Source organism: Crocodylus porosus, unplaced genomic scaffold (genome assembly GCF_001723895.1).
Source record: "Crocodylus porosus isolate Cpor-Errol unplaced genomic scaffold, CroPor_comp1, whole genome shotgun sequence".
NCBI classification, from domain to species: Eukaryota; Metazoa; Chordata; order Crocodylia; family Crocodylidae; genus Crocodylus; species Crocodylus porosus.
Genome location: NW_017728943.1, coordinates 11,072,969 through 11,086,640, shown reverse-complemented (window position 1 = coordinate 11,086,640; position 13,672 = coordinate 11,072,969). Strand labels below are relative to the sequence as shown.

Here is a 13,672-nt window from a genome sequence, read left to right as displayed (position 1 = left end):
GCTAGTACAGTGACAGCAATTGTGTAGATCTTACACAAAGGACTTTCCCAAGAGTTGCACTTAAAGAAACAGCAATTTTAAAAGCAGCCTCCCCCTAAAAAGGCCTCATCTCAGACACTCCTTCAAGTGACCCAATCTGCCGATGTTTACTTTGATATGCTGCTCTATGTTTTAGTCACCTCAGAGACTTATTCAGTGCTCTAAGACAACTTGCTTCCCTGGGTGTGGAAATCAGCTGCCTGCTTATGTAGCAGTTACTTGCATAGGAAGCACATCATCCATTCTGTGATCTGCAACAGCTGCTGATTACAGTACAGATTAGTGTTTAATTTAAAAGGCCTAAAATGCTTTGGGTAATTGATGACTTCTTGTCCAATATACCACCACAGCAGGTGATCAACTAAGTGCCTGGGACAGCTCCTCCTATACAGAGGATGGCTGAGGATTTCAATGAAGGCCTATGACTAAGAAAAAAAAACACTTCCACAGTGGCAAGTTGAATATCCACCACACTGCTCAACCTGTACGCAGGTCAGGATGTCCTACTGATACAGACCATCAGGACTGCACTGTCTGGGAAGCATCTGAGTAATATTCTCCCCCAGGACACCAAGAGCTTAGCTGTAAAAAAAGGCACACAAGTCATGGATGACAACTCAAATAGTGCACATTTATTCTGAATGGTATTTCTAAAAAGTTTGAGAAAAAAACAAAACATGCTCCTGATGTACAAGGGCAATGATCTACATCAGAAACAGATGATCTTACTTGTAAGAGTTTCCTTCCCCTACAATTTAAGTCATAACATTGAGGATGAATCTGTAAAACTGTGCACCGTGCATCTGCACATTCGAATAAAGTCCTAATCGACAAACCAGCAGAAATCTTAGTCAGGATCAATCGGAAGCCATTACAGATTCAGAAGAAACATCCAAGTCAGCAAATGCATTACAAAAACACAGGCCTTGCACACAGCTGCTGACCATAGATCACAGAACATGGGAGAACAACAATAGATATTTTTTTCTTGGGGAGGGGGAAGGGGGTGTTCAAATTTACAAGGCATCACAGGGCACCATCGAGAAGTAACAAAATATCACTTAAGTTTTTTCAGCCGTAACAGCATCTCGTATTTAACTGGCATGTTTAACCACTAACTACATCTTGTAAACTGAACCACTGTAGATAAAAAAAAAAAAAAAAAAACCAACAAAAAAACCCCCACTCCCTCCCTCCAAAAAGTGGAGGGACATTTCCCCTGGTTGCTGCTTCTTCGCAATGCCCATCTATCATGGTCTTCTGCCAATGAAAGTCTGTTTATAGACAAGCTCTTGAGGGTTCCATTGATGGATGACAAAAAGCTACTGAAGAGGGATATGCATATAAAAGAGAACCTAGACGTGGATTAATCTGATAGTTGCATTAATCTATCTTGCAAATTCTTCATCCAGAACAGAAGTGCTGGTGATTATTTCACAGAAACTTCCCACTCTTGTTTAAATAGTTGCACATACGCTGCTGCTTTCAAGTTAGTGGGAGGGCCTACTGCAGTAGCATATGAAGTAAGAGTCTCATTGCAGAAAACTCATACTTGAACACTATTCTAGTATCTCCTTAGAATAACACCAAGATACACTATTCTCTTCCCATACATACCAGGCTGGATGCACCAATATTAACACTACCTGTTGCTGTTCAGAACTGCTGCCCTTCGCTTTAGCTTATCCAAGTATAGGAGTACTGTTTTCTAAGATGTTTTAAATTAAACCTTTTTATGTGCTTAAGAGTATGATCAACCGTTTTCCAGGATTAATAAACTGGTTTCTCTCCCTTCCACGGACTATGAAATATTTAGTTAAAAGTTAAAATGAGGCAAGTTCTCTGTGGAATGGGAACTCTAAAAATTGTTGTAGGGATACATTCATAGAATGATGGAAGCCCAAAGCAAAAAGAAACAGAAACAAAAGTTAATCCAAGCAAGTTCAGACACCAGACCCATCACTTATACTTCTAAGCCAGCAGGAAAACTGCCTGCAAAACAATTTGATTTGTGAAAGCTTACAAACACCAAGTCCAAGAAGTTCAAGTTTCCACACCCATCTAACCAACCCAAATACTTAACCATTTAGTTCTAGAAGAATGAAGAGCACTTTGCTTGGCATCAGAGGCAGCTATGGTCTGGACTACAGACGTATTATGTCAACATCATTCAGTGCAATACTCTCTCTCCCTCCACATACACCTCTTGGTCCCTGTCTAATTGGCCAGGGAAACCATGCTAGTATCCATAAGCTAATTGTGCTTTAACATTTCCTTGCTAGAGAGGTTCTGGAACTACCTCCAAAACTGACATAAGAAGGTATAAAAAAGCTAATCTCCATCTACATTAAGTGTTTGGACCTTTCTAGCAGGAGTCCAATAGAGGCTGATGTGAACACAGGTGACTGGGCCAGCACAGGGTATTTTACAAAGAACTGCCTGTTGACCATCACCAAAACTCAATTAATGCAAACCCAGAAAAAGTATTTGAGCAGTTCTGCTTTGACCTGTCACAGTATCACAGAAGCAACACACCTTATGATGGGGTGTGGCAATTATTAAGATGCCTACTTGGACATTCCTTTGATATCAAAGACTGCATAAAGTGGAAACAAGGGTACATGTACTTGTCTTACTCTCCGTTCCCCTACCTTGAAATCCTTGGTACCCAAGGTAGCCTCAGAATCATGGCACAGTACCCACTAACAAGATGTGTACAGCAATGTGTACCATATGGTAGAGACTTTCAAACTGAATGAACTCAAGATGAAACTGAATTAAAGGCAACAGAAAAGGAATGCAATTTAATATCAGTATAGGTGATGGGACAGGAGTGTTGTCTCAGTTCAGTGCATTTTTCCAGACGCTTAAAGTCTAAGGTCAAGTTGGTATTTTGTCCTGGTGCACGTAACTGATGGCAAAAGCGCGTACAAAGTAGCACTGTAATTCACACAAAGCAAAAAAGAATGCAAAGCAGAGCTCAGTAAAGTTTACTGCAATTTTAAGGTTACAGTACTACGAAGTCAGTCAGGCAACAATTTTCCAAACTCATATGCTCTAGTATGAGCTACTTTTTCTGTGCTCCATAAAATACACTTTAACATGATGAGAACTGCATTGCTGCCACAGGGGGAATATGAAAAGTCTTCACTGGCATAGAAAGTGCAGTTCTTAGCCACTTCCTCCCTAAGAAGCATATAAAGTTCACAAGCTAAGTGGAGCTCAGCTCAAGCCAGAGGTCTTCCTGCAAAGCTGTATTATTAGGGTAAGATTCTGTTTTTGTTTCTCAACCTCACTGCCTGGTTCTTTCTATCCTTGACCCAATTTCAGATTTCCAGAAGTGTGCAATTCTTACTGAAGTACATATGATGCCTGTAGTCCCTTCTCTCACCTCAGGAATCCACATACCATAGAGTAAGCTCTAAAAGGACAGATAAAGCTTCACTTGTTCTTAAAACTACATCCACACCTCTAGATTCAATTTTGTAAGGCTGTTCTTGTTCACATTAGATTTAGCTTATGTTGCAGAATTTTTTGGAGAATGGAATGGGTAAAATGATAATGGTAAAATAAAAGAAAACCTGTAAAGCCCACTGTAAACCCTTTTGGGGGGTCAGTCAAGGAATGTAGCACCAGCTTGGGTAAGGACTATTAAAATAAAAAAAACTTCACAAGATGAGTCCAGGCAGAGAAAGAATACTGGTAAACCAGTCTGCCTTTCTCAGCAAAAGATGGAGGAAAAGCCAAAGCCAAAAATACTGAAAAGAACCAAACATGTTTTGGGGGAGGTAAGGGGAAAAATAAATTGCCAATATAACATTCACACACATTTGTGGGGCCAGCAAGCCCCCCAGGTTGTTTACAAAAAAATCAAATGGGTATTATAGGACTCCAAACACAAGATATTGCTTTGCCTTTCAAGACAGTTTCTTTTTAGGATCTACCTCTCAGTGTGTTAGCAAGTGGTAAATCACTGTGAAAGAAACCTGACTTCAGGAAATCCTGTTCAAGCTCTCCACACTTCAAACTAAAGAAGATTTGCACACCTCTTCCCACCCAATTAAAAATAACCAAACAAACAGAAAGGAAGAGAGTTGAAAAACCCAAACATGAATGGACAATCCTTGGAAGAAGCATTACACTTTTGTTGACGAGAGGTCAAGAAAAAAATTAAGATGAAGGGAAGAAAAAACAAACAATCAAAAACAAAACAAAACAAAAATCAACAGGCCTCTCTCTTATTTGGCAACAAGCAAGTGCAAGAAAGTGTTCGTTGGGGTTTTGTTCAGTTGTCGGTCTTCTGCACATCTGCGTTTTGGCCAAGACAAGGGACTTTGAGGTTTTTCTGCAGCACGTGAGCATCTGCTGGCTCTATCCTTTTGTAGTAATTTTTCTTCGTCTCAATAATCTCAAAACCAAACTTTCTGTAGAAGTCGATTGCTGATTCATTGCTGATCTGAACATGCCTGGGACAGAAGAGAGAGAGAGGTCAGAATTGTCCAAAATATATTATTTTTGATTATTCAGGACTTTGAGCCAATGAATATCAGTTATGAAGGAAGTCAGAAGGAGAACACTCAGTCTAAACAGAAATATAAACCAGGTTAAGTCCAGGATTGAAAACTAGGAACTTGTAGTTTCTAGCCTAAATTTCCCCATTTGTGAAATACAGATGACATTTTCCACAAAGGAGCTTGATAGCTAAACAGAATAAAGTCTTCCAAGAAAATGAAGTGCTAATTTAAAAAATTACTTTTTTGAAGTGAGAACTACAGGTATATTGTAAAACAACAATACTAACTTGCTTCATTGTAGACTGTTGAAATGTGTTAACTTCTTACAGTTATACTCATTAGGAACTCCAAGCACTACAGGAACTTGGACTCATTTGATGACAATGCTAACCCAATTTATCTCCCATAACGGGTGTGAAGGTGGTGTGAGAACATCCCACCCATCAAAAAAGTTTGGGCAGCACAGATAGACTGTATAGGGCTCTTGCCTCTTCTTGCTTCTTCAGAGTTTGACAAAACTTGATAATATACTAAGAGACTGGAGCTCCCCCAAATAGTCTTTAAGCTTTATATCCTAAATGACTCAGGCACTTAATTGCTCTAACAGGTTTTACACATAAAAAGACCTGTTTGAACTCCTACAGGCACAGCAGCATCTGTTAACTGTATATTCCCAGGGCCCAACAGACATGGTGTGAAAGTGAATGTCAAGTGTTAAAGTAAAGGATGTGGAACCAAAATAGCTGTTGAATTAATGGAACACAGTCCAGCTGTGATCCAGTGAGGCCCAATATCTGGGAGGGTATTTCATACTACTGACCAATTAAGTCATAATTAGAAAACAGGTCTAACACTACAGAACTGCATTTTGGAGAGGATGATTATGCAATGAAGACTCCTGTAACAACAGTAAACATACACAATAAATTAAGAAATTTTCCAGCATGCTCACTTCTGTAGCTTCTTTATCTGAAGAGATTAAAGAAAAACCTCCATCAATTAACAAGTGTTCAAAAAGGGACCTAGCAGTTCAGCTAGGGGAGAACAAGAACACATTTTAAAGAGCAGTATAATCAAGCACCCAAGTTCTTTTAATCCAGTCATAAAGTAGGGTCAGGCCAGTAAGGTTCTGTGAATCACCCCAGCATAGGAACTCTGCTCCATCTCCTTGCCAGTGAGGGCCTGACCACTCTATCAAGAGATGTTCGTTCAAACACTTCCTACACAAGGGTCAACAGTAGTCCTGGTCGAGGTTTAAAATTCTAGTCATCCCCTTTGAGGCAGAGGATTGAAGGCACATTTTCTAGTGATCTAGTTCTTTAGCATACAAATATAGACTGGGTGCCATTAAATACCATTACTTCTAGTGGCAGTGCGTTTAACATAAGAAACACTGCAACTACTATTCTAAAAAGGCGAGAGACTGCTGAGCAGTAAACATCTCTCTTAAGTTCTTGTTACTGAGAAGCATTTAAGCATCAAAAAGCAAAATCCAACAAGAAGTTATCTTGCTGTTTGACCATTAACATATAGCAGGGGTGGTCAAACAAACTGTGGTTCCCAAAAGAAGTCCTCTAATGACAAGTTATCATTCAAGCTAGAGTGCTGTATAATGATCACTGAGAATGAGTCCTGCACATCTCAGAAGTGTGGTGTCTTTCAGCTTTCACCTCTGTAAAATTTTGGTCTGCAATTGGAAGGATTACAAATTTTGGCCAGCTCTGGCATACAGCCACAGCTCTCTAAAATTTAGCGTTAGTTTTGGGGAAGCTGCCCAATTCTCAAAAGTACCAAGAAACAAACCTAGAAACCAAGTGCTGGCTGGCTGGCTTGGCACCACTTGTACAAAGGGGGCTTTTGTTTGACCCACAAGGCCAGTGTAATCCAAGGTGAAATGCTGTTGCACTCACTTACTTCACTTTTCTATAAGCCCACAGAGTTTTCCCCATGCCCACAAGAACATATGCTAACATTTACTATCATTTACTCACAGATAGATGTTGTCAAAAGTGCCATCCTTTTCACAGATGTTTAAGACGTGATTCAACATTTTAGTTCCTGCAAGGAAGTAAAGAGATGCTTAATCAAACGAGAAAGGTGCAATTACGTTACTTATGTTTGCACTGGACTTATTAAATGCTGAGTGCCTTATGTGAAGATATGTAGCTTTCAGTGAGCTCATAGAGCAGGTGCTGAAGGAATTGCTACTGTACTCTGAAGTAACAAAGCAAGTGGCAACATCACATGCTAAGTGTGGTTATATTCAAGCAGCTATGTCTTCACATCAAAAGGCCAGGAAAAAGAAGCAAAAAGGCTACCGTACCAAAGCTTCCTTTTTTTGCAGCCCTTTTTACTAAAAGATGCCAAGCCACCCTACATATTTATGAACAGACCCCCAACAGCTCATGAAGGCAACAACCCCTAGGTAAACAGAGGCAGAGAGTCTAAGACAGGGGTGGACGATTATTTCAGGCGGAGGGCTGCTTACCAAGTTGTGGCAAGCTGTCGAGGGTCACATGGGTAGCCCTACCCCTTGACAGGTGCCCCGACCCTTGGTCACCATCTTGGGACCAATGTCCCAGGGCCAGCACCGGTGGGGCACAAAACAGGGCACAGGCTGGCAGGGGTCTGTGGAGCCAGGCTGGGTTGCACCAGCAGGGAGAGGAGGGAGCTGGCCCAGCTCCATAGAGCCCCTGCCAGCTGGGACACTACCCCTGCCGCTGGCCCTGGGACAGATGCAGGCCCTGCTCCTGCATCCACTCACTCCCAGGGCCCCCCCAGCCCTGTGGTACAGGCGGGGAGACAGCGTGCAGCCCTGACCCCCTGCTCACTGGCAGGTAATGAGCTGGTAGGGAGCACAAGGAAAAACAGCCCCTCACCAGCCCCATGGCCAGCACTCCCTGCTACAGCAGCTCACAGCCCGCATGGGGGCGTTCTGAACAGGCACAGGCAGCCCCATGCAGGTTGCGAGCGGCTGCGGCGCAGGACAGGCGAGGGGCCCTTCCTTCCCCCCCCAGCACCAGTTTGTAACCTGCCCCCTTGCCAGCCTGGGCCCCACACTGGCTCCGGGCTTGCCTGTCAGCAGCGGCTGCGGCCCCCCTGCTTGCAGTGCTGGGCAGCGTTTGCTGCTGCTGCTGCACACCCGGAGCTCGTGCACTGGGCAGCCCAGAGGCAGCACTGGCAGCCTCACCGCAGCATGAGCTTTGGGTGGGTAGCAGCAGCAACAGCTGCTGCCGTGTGCAGCCCTGATGGGTGAGCCTGGAGCTGGTGTGGGGCCCAGGCAGACAAGGGGGCGGGTTACAAGTTGGTGCTGAGTGCAAGGGGGGGTGGGGAGCAGCACCGCACCCGCTCCATGCTGTAGCCGCTTGCAGTCCGTGTGGGGCTGCCCGTGCCTGCTCAGGACAGCCCTGTACGGGCTGTGAACAGCTACAGCAGGGAGCACTGGGCAGGTGAGGAGCTGCTTTCCCCCTGTGCTCCTCTCCCCTCTCCCCTTACCTGAGGTTCCGGCACGGTGCAGTGACACAGTCCCAGGCCAGAAGCCCCTCCTGGGGCATTCAGCTGGGGGGCAGGCCCTGCTGTTGAAGGAGCCCTCCATGGCTTCTCCTGCCCTTGGTACCTGTCATCTATGACAAGAACCAAGGACAGATAAATTTTAATTTTCTAAAATTTTTTAGGGGCACCGCAGGCTGAATCCGGCCCGCAGACTGTATTTTGCCCACCTCTGGTCTAGGAGAAAAGAGACAGACTTAGAAGGGTATTTGTGAGATCATTTCCCCTTCTTTAGGGATGCCTGCACTCTTCATTGTTCTTTATAAGAATATTTTAATGCAATATAACTCAGAAAACTGAATCATGAGATGGAAGAATCACTTGATTAGGGAACCTGTTTTAAAAGCAAACCTTTTTCTTAGAATGAAGAAAGAACAGAGTTAGAATGATATAACATGCACTGTCATTATCATTACCACTACCTAAGAAGCCCGTAAATCACTTAAACACAAAACATTTTTGGTTTCATCTTGTCCAAATAATATGTTTAATTAAAATCAGAACTACATTGTATGGGACATACATACATCTGAGACTGATAATATGTGGTGTAAATGAGTAGGGTCCAACCTTTTTTTGGTAGGTGTGCCACAAATTACCCAAGCACCCTCCTTAAGTGCCCAAGTTACAGACAAAACATTATACCTTGCTGATTAAAAGGAGCAGAAAGCTTTTGGAGGGTATTCAAGAAGACTATGCAGGACTTGAGTTTCTTTCATGACTCAGGAAAATGAAGATGGTCTTACCTATCCCTAGCCTTCGGTAGGGTGCCAGGCATCCAAGTGTCATGATGTACAGTCTCTTCTGGTTTTGAGAGTGATCCACTCTACAGCACACTGCACCCACTGCAATATCATTGAAGTATGCTGCCAGGGAGGGAGACAGCAAGTCTTGGTCAATTAGAAATATCAATCCATATCAGTGTCCTCTCTCATTTCAGTCTTTCTTCCCTTTTCTTTTCCCACTGGCAATTTCCCCTCCTTTTCAGAAGCTCACCTGTATATGAATGGGTACATTCTTACTTAAAATAAAATGAAGCAATGAAAAGGCTGAAGTCACATATTCAATTAATTCCACCCATCCAACTGCACCCCTCTGAAAGTAACTGAGTAACCATGGCAACTCAGCTGACGCCTTCTGGGTGAGGCCTGAACCATGTCCTTGCACAGAGGCGTAAGTTTATTAGCTATCTAGACAATAAACAATGTAAGGTAGCAAGATCCCAAAGTACAACTCCATGAGTTTCCTGTGGTAATGAAAACACACACTTGTTTCAAGTAAAGGGAGACCTTGTTTAAATTACAGCATTCCGGATAGGGGCTCCGGCTTCTGTAGGCCATGCCAAGCTAGATATAATTTTCCTCACTTATCATAATGAAGCAGAAGAATCTAGTATTAAAATCAACAAGAAGAGCAAACAAACTGTTCTACCACCCAGATGAAAACCACTGACAAAACTATCGTACCTAATTTGGCTAGTTCGCCAACCTCCAGCACATCCTTGTAGAACTTGTCATTGTAGCTGACAGGAAAAATGACCTGGTTTAACCTCTTCAGCTGCTTAATGTTATGTGGCGTCACGTCTCCCAGCTCAATCCGGCTACTGGAACAAACCAAAACATGCTTAATGCCTCTATAAAGACGCAAGCATTTTTACGAATAGCAAAAATCTTAAAATGTTTGTTTTATTTCTACCTAGAGATGAGTCAAACAAGTCAAATAACCAGTTCAAGAGCTATCTAAATCACTGACGTGACTTGCAAGTACACAGCTCCTATTCTGTCTTTGACTGGCAACTGCTTTAATGGCAAGATCCCAACCAATACCATAAGCCCATAAAATGTCTACCCTAAACACTGAGCAAGTATACCTTGTGACCAAAAGCTTTTTTAAAATCTCCCCCAACTATATAGTTGCCCAATAAAGATGTCATCCAAAAAAAAATTCCTTCCCACCCTAAAAGGCAGATAATCCACAATATTATTTGTGCATGGTTGTAAGAGACTTTTGACAAGAGAAATGATAAATGTGACAGGAAAATAGCAGTCCTGGTAACTAAACTGCCCCAGCTGGCAAACCCTTCTCCCACCTAATTTTTACTTTTCATTTGCTAACTTTGTTCCAGACTCAAGTCTCTTCTCCCCTTCCTTCCCCACCCCCACCCTCCAACTCCCATTTGATTTTCCCACCTGTTTACTTGAAAGCAGAGGCTACTCAACCATGAAGGACTAACAAGATAGCCCTGAGTTTGGACCATTCCCAAGAGGAATCAAAACAAATATGCAAAGGTAAGTAATTTATTAATAGACAATCTTTTCCTGAAAACCATGAAAGATCTTGCCCTTCGTGGCCCGGCAGGCAGGACCCATGGCAAGGTGACCCTTACCCACCCAGCAGCAGTGGGGGTGCAGAGTTGTGTCCCTGTAGTAGGGCACTTAGGTGCCTGCTACTCATAGAGCAGAGATAACTACCCAGGTGCAGGTTGCTAGGGCAACTGGAGTGAGCTAGGGACCCACATCTGCCAGCAGTCAGCTGACCGGAAGGGGCAGGGCCTGGCTCACCTTTAAATCCCAGGGCTGAGGCCAGGTGGGCAGTTCCCTGCTGGCAGCCAAGGGGGAAGGAGTGCTGCCTGGGAGAGAGGCCAAGAGGGAAGGAGCAAAGGAGAGAGGCCTGACTGCACAAACCGCCCCTGATACTGGTGAGACATGGAACACCCTTGGGGTGGCCTGAATTTAAGTTATAGCCTAGGGGCTTGTATTTTGTTTGCTGTTTTAACTGGTGGCTTGGGAGAGGCTATTAGGGGAAGGAGGAGGCCTCATAGGGGGTCCACGGCAGTGTGGGGACCCAAGCCCCAGAGAGGGTGCAGCACTGGGGGTGTGCCAACCCCAAGCCCCACAAAGCAGGGTGGCGAGAGAAGCCCCAGGGGGGCAGCGGTGAGAGAAGCCCGAGTGCCAGAAAGGGCACAGAGAGAAACAGGGCTGCGGGGAGCCCAAGCGCCAGCGAGATGGTGCGAGAATGAAGAACATCAGTTCCATCAGTGAGGCTTGGAGTGTGGTAAAGGGGTGGTTGGAGCCACGCATAGCCCATAAGGCTAGGGTGCCCGAAATGCCCAATACAGAATGGGGCTCACAAGGGATTTAGGAGTTGGGGCCAGTGTACAGCAAGAGGACTGAAAGGCAGCCTCCCTGTTATACATTTACCATTAAAGATGTGGCAGGTGAGAATTGAGAGTGCCCTTTAGGCAGCTTGGCACAGCCAGGGAGCCTTGGAGGAGATCACGGCGACCCCTAGGATGCCATCCTGTTACAGCCCTCCACTGCTACAAGGTGGGAAGGGGGTGCCTTACCATGGCAGTGCAGCTGGTGTGGGCCTGCTGGTAGCAGCACCTGGCCTCCCTGCGGATGTCTCCACAGGGAGGGCAGCAGGGCGGGGAGCCCCAAGCCCACAGCAAGCAGCTCGCATCTGCCCCTTTCCCATACACAAGTTGGGGGGGGCATACCCCGTCATGCCTCCCTCCCAGGAATGCGTGAAACATCAGGGAGCTGCCCCCCCACACCCGTGGCTGCACATTCCCATCCAAGGCCCAGCAATGCCCTACTCTGAAGCCCCCATGGTGAAGGAGAAAGGCAGTAATCTCCTCCCTCCCACCTCATTATAAACTTACCTAGAGGGAGCTGCTCCTCAAGCTGCCTGGCTGCCACATGCATGTGTGCACGTGCACATGGAACCCTCTGCCTCCAATCGCCCTCTTTCCATTCCCCCCAGTCCCAAGCAGTCCCTTGCAGGCTGGAACTCTGCTAACCTGCAAGGGGAAACTCCCATTTCCCACATTTTTCTCCCTGACTTTAACAAATCACAGGAGGCAATCTTTGCTTTACTTTTTTTTTCTTAACAGGATGTTACATGGGCTACAGCAGTGTACTGACTGGGCCACAGGTTAAGAACCAGTACCCTAGATCATGGTGCCAGAGTTAAGAGGTTTAATCAGATGCCCAATTAATCTACTTGTGGCTGACTAGCCCAATTTGAGAGCGACACAGCTTATTACAAGATTCACAGATCCATACGTAGTCCTAGTTGGAATCCAAACTTATGGGGTGCACTGCTAGAGATTTTGCGGGCCGATACTGATATGCCTCCTTAAAAATTGGCTATCGGCTGATACCAATCAGATTTCCAATACAGATGTATCCAGCTGGTAAGTCCATTATGGTGGAAGAGGAGGGAAGGGGTGTGGGCGGGACAGCTGTGTTTTGGACGGCAGGTGCCCCAGGATCTGGACGGGGTGGGGCAAGGCTGGCTGCAGCTGCAGGCTGGGACTGTGCCAGGCTCGGGCAGCAACAGCACCAAGAGGGGGGCTACAGAGAATTTTGGGATGGCCGCAGGCCACACCCCACTCCCCCCATAGTCCCTCTCTTAGCGCTGCCGCCACCCAGCCCAGTGCCCGCTAGGAAGACCCCAGCGCAACCCCAGACCCAGCCCGCAGCTGCAGCCCACCCTGCCTAGATTTGGGGGGCACCCCCCATGCCCATCCGAGGTGTGCAGAGGCAGGAGTGGCCCCCCACCCCACCCCCGGACAAACTGCGGCATTGATATAATTTTGAAGATATCAAGGTACCACCATAGAGGGCAAGCCTGCTTTCTAGAGCTCTCTCAAATCTCACCATACATAATATTCTTGGGGATATGGTCTTTTCCCATTCCTCCCCAGATATGGCTGATCTATTGCAACCTTTTCTTAGTGATAGTGATTTCTAAGTGCATCACTCTTGTGTGCTCCAGTACCTGTGTGTATGGTATTTTTTTATTCCCACTTTATTATCAGGATTTTATACAGATATCTCATGTAGAAGCTGTTCAGTATCTTGATATGCCAAGCATATGTAGTCCACATTTCTGACCATAAAGCAGGGATAACAGCACACAAGTATCATAGATTCAATCATATACATTACACATACATGCTGTTAAAGGACATGCACAAAGCAGCATACAAGGAGGAGAGAGAAAGCTGAATACTAAAGACAGGACGGAGAAAAAGACAGACAAACAAGCTAAGAATCCATAGTCCACATTGAATCACGCTTAACACGATTTAGTTAATTACTTGTGCAATTTCCTGGTCAAATGACTTTTTAAAAGTTTGTTCCTAAGAACACCCACATTCAGACCAGTGATGGAGTATCCAGGGCTATTTTCATACAACAGGATAAGGGGAGTGCCACTGTTTTCATGGAAAAACAGTACATATTTATTTCTGCTTCAACTTCCTGGGAGCCCAGGTCAAACAATCTATAACAATAGTCCTATTCAGTCTGTCTGGAGTACTCCAATTGGTGTTCTTGGCAACCAATCACAATTCTTACTGAAGTAACCTGTGTGCTCCGGACAGACAGAATAAGTGTTATTATTACAGATCCTGAGGCATTTCAAGCTGATATGCAGGCAAGTCAGAGCTAGTATGAAGCACTGGGGCCCCCAACACAGAGCAGGCAGGCTCTGCTGAAGGAAAAAAAAGTGATGAGAAGCCAGATCCTCTTTTGTTCCTAGAACCTACCCACTACTCCTGC

General features: G+C 45.1%; 1 protein-coding gene across 2 annotated transcripts in view; it reads right to left on the bottom strand.

Moving 5' to 3' along the window:
• Nucleotides 1-649: 649 nt before the first annotated feature.
• Nucleotides 650-13,672, bottom strand: part of NAA50 (N(alpha)-acetyltransferase 50, NatE catalytic subunit) — a 34,460-nt gene continuing 21,437 nt past the window's right edge. The window contains exons 2-5 of one of the 2 annotated variants that reach the window (XM_019548681.1): nt 9,569-9,705; nt 8,849-8,968; nt 6,545-6,611; nt 650-4,505 (exon numbers count right to left, since the gene is read on the bottom strand). In XM_019548681.1, coding sequence (XP_019404226.1) covers nt 4,325-4,505; nt 6,545-6,611; nt 8,849-8,968; nt 9,569-9,705 — 505 coding nt within the window. In that variant the 3' untranslated portion in view covers nt 650-4,324. The remainder of the gene's footprint in view (nt 4,506-6,544; nt 6,612-8,848; nt 8,969-9,568; nt 9,706-13,672) is intronic. The other variant, XM_019548682.1, reaches the window with a different exon arrangement.